The sequence below is a fragment of the Tetrao urogallus genome (genome assembly GCF_951394365.1).
Source record: "Tetrao urogallus genome assembly, contig: scaffold_311, whole genome shotgun sequence".
NCBI lineage: Eukaryota > Metazoa > Chordata > Aves > Galliformes > Phasianidae > Tetrao > Tetrao urogallus.
Genome location: NW_027638862.1, coordinates 1 through 11,855, shown reverse-complemented (window position 1 = coordinate 11,855; position 11,855 = coordinate 1). Strand labels below are relative to the sequence as shown.

Sequence of the window (11,855 nt, the reverse complement as noted above, 5' to 3'; positions counted from 1 at the left end):
CGCCGCGCGATGCGCCGCCCGGCCGAGCTGAGCCGCGCTCTTCTTGGAGCCCTGGGAGCACAGCTGGCCGCAGCCAGGGGAAGCAGCACAAGGCAAAGAGCCGGAGAGAGCCGAGGCGTTAGCGCCGGGAGAGCCAGAGGCAGCCGGGAGCGCCGTGTGGCTCTCACCTCGCCCTCGGCCTTGCTGTTCTCCCTGATGACTTTGATCCAGGCCAGCATGTCTTCCCGATCCTCTGCCTGAAAGAGATATTCACAGAAGTCAGCGGTCGTCAGGCGGAAGACGTGCTTCCTCTTGGTCTCGCTGTAGGAGATGTCCACCAGGCACGCTCGGATGCTGATCGGCTGCTCCTCCTCACCTGGGGCCGGGCCGCAGCTCACCGCCTCCCGCCTGTCCTTGCACAGGTACAGCGAGTGGGTGCGCAGCACCGCGAAGACGCGCTTCCACTGCCGGAGGCCTCCGCCAACTTTCTGCAGGGAGGAAGGGCCGGGAGTCACGGCTCTGAGGCTCACGCATTGCCGGCCACGCTGGGGACCCCCATCTTCGCCCCCCTCCCCCCCCCGTGCCGTACCTTCCCCTTTTTGGTGAGGATCTGCTTGTAGTGCAGCCAGCCCTCCTTCCTGACGTCGCTGAACGTGACGTCCGACAGGTCAGAGGTGGAGTGCCGTTTGGAGCGGGTGTCTTCAGACATACCGAGGCTGTCCAGAGACTGCGGGGTGACACGGCACGTGGGGTCACGGGGGGGGTTTGCCATCACCCCACCGCCCCACGGGTCCAACTGGTGCCCCCAACCCCCCGGCGGTCACCCAGAGATTGCGGGGGTGACAGCGCACGCGGGGCCGCAAGGAGCTGGCATCACTCCCACCACCCCATGGAGGCACAGCCTTGGTACCCCCAGGTGCCACCCAGAGACTGCAAGGCTGGCACTGTCCCCCCATCCCACGGATCTTCCTGGTACCCCCCCCAGCATCCCCCCCCAGCGCTCACCCCATCGGTGAAGAAGCTCCTCAGCATGCGGAGGCTGGGGACCCGGCTGGGCATCCTCCTGTGGGAAAGCAGCCCTGTGAGCAGGGGGGGCACGGCAGGGAGGGGACGGGGGGCTGCGTGGTGCCCGGATCGGCCCTACCTGAGGATCTTCCCCTCATCCCTAAACGTGTTCAGCCCATCATCACACGACTTGGAGCGCTCGGTGGTGATGGCCAGCAGGTAGGAGGAGCGGCGGCCGGCCTTGATGCTGCCTGTGGGGGGAGGAGGGCACAGCACGTGGCCGTGGGGCTCTGCGGGGCTCAGCGTGGTGCCAAACGGAGGGGCAGAACCGCAGCCCTTCTCCTGCTGAGCTCCTCATCCCTATGCCACCCAACTCCAGCTGTGGGGGCTGCTTCCCCCTGTCCCCCCCCAGCCCCACTCACTGCAGTCCTGTGAGTAGTGCCGGCTCAGGGCGAAGGCGAAGGTGGGTGAGGAGGAGGGGGCTGGTGGCCACGGCGGGCGCCGAGTTCATGGCACTGGAGACAACGGAGGAGGCAGGGATGTGCTTGGCCTTCAGGTCGATGCTGGGGCTGGTGGGCTCGTCTGTGGGACGGGGCAGGAGGGTCACAGGAGGGCAGAATGCAGCGCTCGACCCTTCTCACGCCTCTGCAGCCCCAGCAAAGCCAAGAGCCCCCGCTGCACCCACCCTGGGGGAGCAGCACCATGAAAGAGGGGGCAGCCCCACGTGGGTGCCCTCCCCACCACAGCACCCATCGCATCGCCCACCCCCAGCACTGACTCCACTCACCAATGAAGGGGATGGATGCCAGCGAGTCCTCGGGGGCTGCTAACGGGGCCACACGGCGGCCCGTGTGCTCACCCACAGACCTCTCTTCCCTGCTGCTGGCTGCGGGGGGGTCACAAATGTCCGTCTCCTTCCCCCTCCCAGCGAACACAAAGTTCATCTGCCGCAGCGGGGGCTGCACCTTGCGGCCCGTGGGGGGCTTCTGCCGCAGCACCACCTCCTCGCGTCGCTCCTCCGCACGGCCGCTCTCCGTGCGCTGCTCCCGGGGGACTTCGGGGGGCGGCGGAGGGGCGGCGGGGGCCGCTGTGTGCGCGATGCTGAAGGTGGGCAGCCCGCCGAAGGTCGGGTCGCGGAAGGACAGGGCGTGCAGCAGCCCCGTGCGGCGCTGGAAGGACGGGCTGTAACTGCGGTAGCCGATGTAACCCGAATCGTCCACGCTCTGCAGGTTGGGCTGCGACGGGTGCTTCTGCACCGCCGGGTCCCGCGGGGGGGGGGGAGGAGGAGGAGGAGGAGGAGGACGGCACGAAGGAGCCGTGCACGCCGGGCTGCCCCGCGGCCGTAGCTCTGCAGAGCCTCTCGGGATGCCACGCGGAGCGGTCGAGGCGCGGGGACAGCAGAGCTGCGGGTTCCAGAGCCTCCATGGAACGCCCGCATCTGCCCAGCTGGTGCTCGGAGCGCGCCCGGTGCTGCGCCCACGCCTCGCGGTTGGGCTGCAGGAGGGTATCGTGCGATGCGCTATGGGGCCAACCCCGGGGGTGCGCCGAGCCCCCCAACCTCTCCTGGGACACGCTGCGGGATCGGGGCGGCATGGCGTGCCGGCGCTCCTCCGAGGCGCTGCGCCGCGGCTCCTGGCTGCAAAACCATCGCGACAGCGCCCGCTGACACTCCTGGCGACCCGGCGGCCGCACGGCGCTGCCCTCCCGGGGGCCGCATTGAGTCCGGTGCTCCGCCACGTGCTTCGGGGTCCCGTAGCCGGAAGGGGCGGCGGGCAAAACGCCGTAGCGCTCGGGGCAGCCGCTGCGACGGCCGTGGGGAGCTGCGGGGTGGTGCGGGGGACCCCCGGCGCGTGGATCCTCCGGGCGGTGTGCGGGGCTGCCCCCTGCTTTGCTGTAGGCGGTGCTGTGCGGGGACGAGGGGCCGGCGGGGTGGTGGGAGCGGGGGTCCGGCGGTGCGCCCGGGGGGGGCTCAGAGCCCCGTGCCTGGAAGGGGTAAGTCTTGCGTGGGTAGCAGATGGGGGGCGGCTCGGGGATGCTCTGCGCCCCACCGGAGTACGGCTCGTTGCCCTTCAGGTAGGCATCCTGTGAATAGGCCTGTGGAAATGGGGGGTTGGGGGGAGGAGTCGGGCTGGGGGGCGCAGCCACGACATCCCACTCCCTCCCTGGGGTCTCCTGCAGCCCCCAGCACTGCTGTCCCACGTCCACCCCCTTCCGCTCTCCCCACAGCCACACATTGCTGCCCCCCTTCCCGCACACCTTTCTCCTTCCCAAAACACCCCCAGATGCAGCACCAGCCCATCCTGCCTTTCCTTTCTCACTTTTCATGCACACCTCTGACTCCACGCCCTGGGGAAACCTCAGGGCCTGAGGAGTGGGTGGGCACAGATGTGAGAGCCCCCCAGCAGGGCTGCCAGACCCCCCCCCTGCCCCCTTTGATGCATAAGGACAGCAGTGGGGACGCCAGCAGAAGAGCCCCCAGCCAACAAACAGCACGAGGAATCCCACTGCCTGGCTGTAAGGTCTGCACTCAATGCAGCACTGGTGCCTCCAGGACCCCCAGGACCGGGGGAGGGGGCTTGGGGCCGTCACAGCAAGGCAGCAAGACTCACCAGCTGGAGGATGTCCTCATCTTTGGGCATGATGGAGAGCTCCAGCACATTGTCACTGTGGAGAGACAGGGGTCAGGAAGGGATATGGCACCCATGGCTGTGTCCCCACAGCATCTCCCCCAGCTCCCAGCCACGCAGAGCAGTGACAGCATCCTCATCCCAGGAGGGGACAAATGTCCCCATCCCCACAAGTCACGGCCTCAGTGCAGCAGGGACTCACCTGTTCTGGATGAGAGCGATGACCTGCGAGTAGGTTTTCCCAATGATGCTGTCCCCGTTCACCTTGACCAGCCGATCCCCTGTGGGGTGGGAGGAGACAGAGTCACCCCCAACCCTCCAGCAAGTGCTGGGTGGTGACACCTGGCTGTCCCCTCATAGCAGGGCTGGGAGCAGAACCTTGTCCCGTGTGACACCGATGCTGCTACAGGCATCCCCACACAGGGGTGAAAATGGGAAAATGGGCAGAGAATGCATGAAAGGAACCAAAACAGGCCCACATCTGCAGGGAGGAAGGGCAGGGAGTGGTGCAGCCCCCCCCCCCCCCCAACCCCAAACCTCTGCCACCTCTCCGTGCTGCTCACCAGTGCGCAGCCCTGCCTGGTGCGCCGGGCCGTCCTCCTTTACATTCTTCACAAAGATGGTGTCCATGGGCTCCAGGCGGCTCCGGGGGGGACCTGAACCAGGGGGGACAGGCTGTCAGCGAGCCCTCAGCACGGCTGGGTCCTGCAAGCAGCAGGCCAGGAGCACGTGGTGCATGCACCCCATGTGCGCCCCATGCGTGCACCAGGCACAGCGCTGTGCACATCCCATGCACACCCCCCATGCACGCTCCTCACGCCCTGCTGTGCTTCTGCATGCCACTAAAGCAGCCACAACTCCTCCCCATCCTTTGCAAAGACAGAAAACATCCCTTGCTGCACCTTCCCCCCCTCCCGGTTCGGGTTGGTGCTGGCAGGCTTGCAGGGGGGACGCAGCGCCAACGTGGCACTGCTGAATTCCCTGGGGAATTCCCCACCCCCACCCCATCCCCAGGGGCACCCAGCACTGGGTCTCGCCACCCCACAGCCCTCCCAGCCCTACAGTGCCTCATCAGCCCAGCAGCTCAGCGATGCGTTCCGACGCCTTCACATTCATTCCCATCACTGCTGGCTGCAGCACAGTGAGGACACGGCCCCGTCCCCGAGCACCGACCCACACCACAGCCCAGCCACGACCCTCTGGGATGTCCCCTATGGCACAGCACCCAAAGACCCCCATCGGAGGGATGCAGAGACACCTGCTTGCTCTTCCCCACGCTGCCACTGAGTGCTGTGCCACCCCACACCGCAGCTCCTGCTCTGCCCCACACCACCCCCCACGCTGGGTGCCCACAGCTCGGTGCTCACCTGCCCGGTTCCCATTCTCCTCTTCCTGTCAAGAGAAGAGAAAAGCAGTGAGTTGGGCCAAAACTTTTTGCGGGGGACCAGAAGGGGACAGGATGGGGGCAAAGGGGCTGGGACTGCTCAGCTGTGCCCGATGGAGCCCCTCATGGATCTGCATGTCCGCCCGTCTGTCCCTCTGTCTGTCCCTCTACCACCCCAGGGATGCACAGTCAGGGTAAAATTAACTTGTGGCACTGGATCTGGCCATACTGGGAGTGGGGTTCAACACTGCGCTGCTGGGAAGGGGCTGGTGCCCCCCACCCAGTGATTTCTCACCCCATAAGTGCCCAACTGTGCCACCTCTGATGGACGGCAACAGCTCAGCTCTGCCAGCTCCAAGCTGGGATGGAGCTCTGGTGAAGGCAGGGCAAACAGTGCCCTCCTCACGAGGCACTGGGAATGGACAGATCTCCACCTGGGATGGTCCCAGCGCGGAGAGGGGGCTGGAGGCATTTCCCCATCGCACAGAGGGAAGCTGCACACCCAGCACTCAGCAACACCAGTTGTGCAACTGCCAGAGCACCGAGCTGCCCTGTGGTGCCACTGAGGGTCCCTCGAGGCACAGACTCTCCCAGCCCAGCCCTGGGCTGCCCCGCTCCCCAGAAAGATGCTGACATCAGGCACGGCGGTGCCGGAGCGCCAGGAATGCGGAGCTACCACCCCCATGGTGTTGAGTCAGCACCACCGAAACTCAGCCCCCAGAGCTGGCACCTCACCGCCCCGGGCACCCATGGGTGCTGCAGCAGTCACACCCTGCACGGCTGGCTGGGAGCGCCGGCTTCGGCTCAACCCAAAAGCATCCACACCACCTCCCGGCCCCACTGCGCCAACGTGGCTTTGTCCTGCTGGGGCTCAATGGCCGTGACACGGGGCAGCAGCAGGGTCAGGCCGTGCCTTTGGCTCCCTCAGCTATCAGAGCCCCAGTTTGTGCAGGAAGAGTCTGTGGGAGCAGAATTAAGACGCTGGGAAAAGCGCTGCCGTGCACACAGACAGCGGCTCAGCGGTGGGGGCAGCCACAAATCGCTGCTCCCCACCCGGTGATTCATTTCCCACCACGTTTCCATGACTGCAATGAGCACCAAAGCTCACCGGCTGCCGGATGCGCCTTCCTGCGCCTTGCACAGGGCTGGGAGGTCACCTCCTGCTCCTGGAATCAGCCACTGGTTTTGGAGGGGATCCCCCCACATCCATCCCCATGTGCTGCCGGGTGGCGATGGATGCTCAAAGCCCACCTGGAGGTGAAGGCACTGCACGCTGCCCAGCCCTGGCAGTGAGGTGACGTCCCCATCCCTGCGCTCCCAGCACGAGGGAACCAAAGGATGGGACCAAAGTGGGCTTGCAGTGGGAGCAGCTTCTCCCAGCCAGCAGCTCCGAGGGCTCAGAGGAGCTGAGAACCCCCCTGGGGCTGCAGTGAACCTGGGGCAGAGCCATGCCAACACCTCCAGCAGCAGCAAAGCACAGCCCTGAGCCCATCCTTGTGCTGTGTTTCAGCCATTCCCAGTGCCCACAGGTCCTGTCAGAGCGCTGCGTCTCCACAACCCGCATCCAGCATCCTCCAAACCGCCTCCTCCTGTGCTCTGGGGCTGCATCCTCCCTCCTTGCCCACGGGGTGTGGGACAGCACAGTGTAACATGGGCTCATCCCAAAGGGGCACTGGAGGCTCACCCCCCATGCGTGGGGACCCCCAGACAAGGTGGGAGATGGATGCGCCGCCCTATGGCTCCCCAGACCCCCCACCACCACCCAGATAACCCAAAAGCAACCTCCACCAGCAGCCCCTCCGAGCTGGGGGTCCCCACCCCTCCAGTCCTTACCTTGGAGGGGGAATGCACCGCCGACTCGGGGGGGTAAACGATGAAGTGGCGGAGGGTGAAGCCAAACCCCCCTCCCTGGGTGCTCTTCCGCAGCACCACCGTCTTCGGGCCCCCCCAAGGAAAGGCCCCCTCCAGGGGCGCGTTGTCATTTGGGGGACGCCCCATCTCTGCGGCCCGGCGTCGGCTATGGGGACAATGGGGAGATGTCACATTCAGGGGCAGATGTCACACCGTGCCCCGTGCTGGAAAGGCAGTGATCTGCCCCTAAGAAAACCCCTCCTGACTTCCAGCCCCGCTGCATGAATGGCAGCACCCAAAGCCCCCTTGCTCTCCCAAAGGGATGCTGTGGGAGAAGGGAAAATAAACAGGGGGGGCTGGAATGAGTTTGTGGTATGGATGAGACCTGGAAGGGGACAGCAGGGGGGGGATGAGCGCAGAAAGCAGGGAATGCAACATGTGGGGTTGTGCCAGTGAGGCAACCAAGGAGGGCACGGGTGGCATGGCAAAGAATGGAGATGTAAGCTGAGCGTAGGGGGGCGGCACAGCCACGGTGGGGGCAGTGGGGCAGAAAGTTTGGGTTTGCAGCAGGGAAATCTCCGCATTTTGAGGCTGCACGTCTGGCTGCTTATGGCACATCTGGATGCACAGGGCTCTGCTATGCATCCCCCGTGCAGCAACGAGGAGCAGACCGCGCTCCAGGAGCAGTGAGTGCTGCCCTCGGGTTGGGCTCCTTCCCTGCCAGCCCCACTCACACCACAGCACTGCACTGCATGTGGGGTTTGACCCCCTCACCCCCCCCCCCCCCCCCCATCATGGTGTTCCAATTCAGACTCTGTATCCCGGTGCTGAGGTGATGAATGGGGAGAGATGAGGCAGAAGCCAGGCGGGGAGGGAAGAGGGACACAAAGGGCCGAGGCACAAAAAGCCTTTGTCTCTGCCTGTGCTGAGCACGGCCTTTTTGCTGCTGGTGGGTAAATGGGGCTCCCTGCACCCCACGCTCGGTGCCGGTGTGGGGCTGGGGGTCCCTCCTGATGGGGAAAGGGAGGCAGCCCCAAAACCTCCACCAAAGAGCTCTTATGTCCTCCAGTAGCAGCAGCCCCGTGTGCTCTGATCCCAACGACACAGGGAGCACCTGGGGACGCCCCAAGAAGCAAAGAGCTGCGATGCTCCAATGGGGAGAGCCTGAAACCACAGCAAAGCCACAACCCCAGCCCTACACACACACCCCCCCCAGGACCCCGAGCCCTCCCTGCACCACAGAGACACCCAACTTTTGACAGCAGCGGGTGCCCCGCTGCCACAGGGACCCCAGGCTGCCCACAACCCCCCACCCAAGGACGCCCGTCCCCATCTGCGCCCTCCATTGTGTCGGCCGCCGGCACGCTGGATTATTTTTAAGCTGACAGCTGAATGTGCCCCGCTGATGGTAAGCAGCACAGACAGCACTCGGAGCAGACACCGACGGCAGCACCGACCCACTGCCATGGGGACACACGGCCCCGTGTCACAGCCGTGGCAGAGCCGCTGTGCCCATGACACAGGGATGCATCACCGGCACTGTTTGCCCATTACAGAGCACTTAGCGCCAGCAGCAGCTGCTCGGTGCCCCCTGGGACCCCCCCCAGCAATGCTCCCCCCCCCCCCCCCTCCCCAATAGCATCCTGGCACATCACCTGGAAGGACAGCAGGGAGGACAGAAGGGGGCTTCCCCCCTGCAGCCCCCACAAACCCACTGTGCAGAGCGCATGGATCCCATGCAACGAGACGCTGCAGCTGCAGCCCATCACCCAGCTCCAGTCCCACCAGCCCGCATTCACCATTGCAAAAGAGCTGCAGGAGATGTGCTGCATTGCAAACAGCCCTCCTGGGCTGCTCTGTCTGTGCTGCTTCTGTCCCCACGTCCCACATTTGCTTGGGGACAGCCCTATGGGGACGCAGCCTCTGGCCCTGCTGCCAAGGACGGGAACATGGGGTGGGAGCACATCGTGCTCGCTTCACCCCAGGAGAACCCCCAGCCCCTCAGCTCCCCACTCCCCACGCAGCCCACCGTGCTGCAACCAGCCCTTATCACCATCACCTCTTTCTTCCCCAGCCTGAAGCTTTTGGGGCTGCGAAGCCTCAACCGCACACTTGGACGCGTCACCCGCAGATCTGTCATCTCAGCCACGGGTTCCCTCTCCCAGCAGGGATTCGTGCTGTCCCCACACTTTGGGATTTGCTTTGATCCACAGCCCCGAGCCTTCCGCTGGGCTCCAATCAGCTGGGCCCCCCCCTCTCCATACCCAAAGCACGGGGATGCGGGGGGAGGGGGGTGAATCCGTGCTGCCCACCCCAACTCTACGCCCTCACTCCCAGCACTCCCCCCTCGGGGACAGGCAGCTGCCACAGACGTCCCACACCCCACTGAGCCCTCCTGGGGGGCACAACACGCCCCCCCCCCCCCCCCATCCCCCGGGGCCACGCACCACAGGACAGCATATGGGGCACACAAGGCCAAGCCCACCCCTCCCTCTACCCCACGGTGCTCACCCGATGGCCTTTGGCGGTGCGCGGGGCCGCGGGGCCGTGCGGTGCTCCGGGGGGGCGGCGGGGGGGGGTTCCGGCCGCACACCTCCTAACGCTGCTCAGCCAAATGCAGCGCGGTTCTGGTGAGCTGCAATCGACCCCGACGGCGCGTTCGCAGCCCCAGCCCTTCCCGGATCGTTCCACGCTCCATAAAGCTTTGCTCACCACCGCTACGGGGTTGGGGGTTGGGGGGGGTCCCCGTGCCGCCCTGCGGAGCCCCCGCTGCCCTCCGCCCTCCTCCACCATCGTGCGGGGCCGCGCTCCGTCCCGCTGCCGAGCGCTGCTGGCTCGTAGGGCGGGGGCCTGGAGTAGGGGGGGGGGGGACGACGACAACGTAGGGGGAGGCTCCGGCTCCGGCTCCAGCTGCTGGCAACGCTCAGCGCCCAGCCCCACGCTGCCCCCCCGTTTCCTCCCCCCCCCCCCCAACCCCAAGTTTTGCTTCACGTGCACTTTCCCTTTCATTTTATTTTATTTATTTTTTCCTATCCACCCCCCCTCCTTCCTACACCACCACCCCCCCCCCCCCCCCGGGCGGCATCCCAACCCCCGCTTCCTCCTCTCCTCATCCCAGCCTCTTCCTTCCTTCCTCCTCGCACCGCAGCGCTCCGGGCGGTGCTGGGGATGATGTGACAACGCGGGGTGCCCCCACCAACCCGTCTGTGCCCCCACCAACCCCTCTGTGCCCCCAGCAGGGGGATCCTGGACAGCAATTAAGCCATCTCTCCAAAAACACAGCGATGCCAGCTCTGTTAGGGAGATGCTCCGGGCAGCGTCGCCCCCCCCCCGGACCTGGGGATGGGGGGAATGGGAGGGGTCTCACTGCACTGGGTGAACGAATTGCCCTTCTCATCCCCCATTATGGCATCAAAGATACGGAAAGGACAAAGACGAAAGCCCAGCAGAGGAGCGAGGAAGAGGAAGGACAGGAGGAAAAAGCGGGAGCCCCCAGGGCCTCGGATACATCCCGGGGGGGGGGAAAGGGGGTGGTTGCAGCCCCCATGTCCCCATGCCGGGGCTCCGACATCGCATTCCAGCCGCGTTGCAGCCGGAGGGAGGCACGTGTGGCCGCGCCGGGGAAATACCGGGCATTGCTGGGATTGCAGCCCCGGCCGCGGCCCCCTCCCCTTCCCCATCACCCCCCCCCCCCCCAACGCCATCAGCACAGCGGATCCCACCCGCGGGCACCGACTGCGGGACCGTCCGCACCGCACAGCACCGCGATCCTCCGCGCAACATCAGCGCTCCGGTGCCCCGCACGTTTACCCCTCCCTCCCCCCCCCCTGCATCCCGCAGGGCCGATGTGCCACGTCCTTATCCCAGACAGCCCCGCGGGGGGGGCAGGTTGAACGGGCCGGGTGGCAGCTGAGCCCTCAGGTCCCGTCTGCTCCACAACCCTCCCTCCCCCCCCCCAGCGCCATCCAGGAGCGTCTGTGCCAACATCCCCGGGTGAAATTGGGGCACGGAGATGTGGGGCACGCATCCCTATCGCTTCCTCTTCCCCCCCCCCCCGGGCCATCCTCAGGGCTCCCGGTGCTGTGCCAGGGGTCTCCCATGGTTGTTCCCCTCCCTTTCCCCCCCACAGGGACAGCTCAGCGTGTCCCAACAGGCAGAGCCGGCCTCCAGCTGTCGGTGCCAGCAGCCGGGGGGGGGGGGGGGGGGGGGCGGCTTTGCTATCCAACCACCCGCTGGAACCAGGTGAAGTGAGGCTGGGGGCTGCCCGCACACACTGCACCCCCTCCCAGAGGGCAGCTGAGCCCAACACAACGGGGCACTCGATGTGGAGCTCTGTGAGGGCCCCCAGCTCTCATGCACGGCCCCATTTGGGGCTGTGCTCCCCGTGGGGGGGGGGGGGGGGGGGGGGTCTGCTGCCCCCTATGCACATCAGCACCAGAGAAGCACCGTGGAGGGGGGGGGGGGAGGAAGGTGGAGACAGCTCGGATCCAGGTCTGACCCCCAGCAACTCTGTGCACGCCTTCACCGGTAGTGCAGAGCACGTGGGAAGGGACAGAGGGGGGGGTGATGGGGGGGGGGGGGGGGGTCTGCTTGCCCCAGGCTGAGTGCAGGATGGGCCCCAGTATTGTTCCTGCAGCCCAAACTGGGAAAGGTCAGGCGGCGTTCGCGGGGCAGATTCCACCCCGAGGAATGCGAGCGCGCCTGGACGCCTTCCAACATACTTGGTGTTTTGCACAGGAGCGTCCTAAATATACAGCAGAGCGGGAGCAGGGGGGGATGCAGCGTGTGCTCCCGGCGTGCACTGCCAGCATCGGGCACTGCTGCCACCCTGCATTGCTTCCGTGCACCACCGGCACTGCGCAGCATGCAGCATCACCTGCACCATGCACCTCTGGCACCACGCACTGCTGCCGTGCATCACCTGCAGAATGCACCTTTGGCACCATGCACTGCTGCCATCCATCACCTGCAGAATGCACCTCTGGCACCATGCACTGCTGCCATGCATC

The 11,855-nt window shown here is 66.0% G+C and overlaps 1 protein-coding gene across 1 annotated transcript; it reads right to left on the bottom strand.

Moving 5' to 3' along the window:
• Positions 1-167: 167 nt before the first annotated feature.
• On the bottom strand, positions 168-7,006 carry ARHGAP23 (Rho GTPase activating protein 23; the record flags this gene model as incomplete). The annotated part of the gene is given in 13 exon segments (XM_079551159.1): positions 168-467; positions 569-706; positions 985-1,042; positions 1,124-1,235; positions 1,407-1,464; positions 1,466-1,566; positions 1,772-2,262; positions 2,264-3,078; positions 3,594-3,648; positions 3,814-3,892; positions 4,175-4,267; positions 4,979-5,003; positions 6,829-7,006. Coding segments are annotated over 13 exon segments (2,490 nt in total), but the record flags the coding sequence as incomplete, so codon positions are not given.
• Between the last annotated feature and the right edge of the window lie 4,849 nt (positions 7,007-11,855).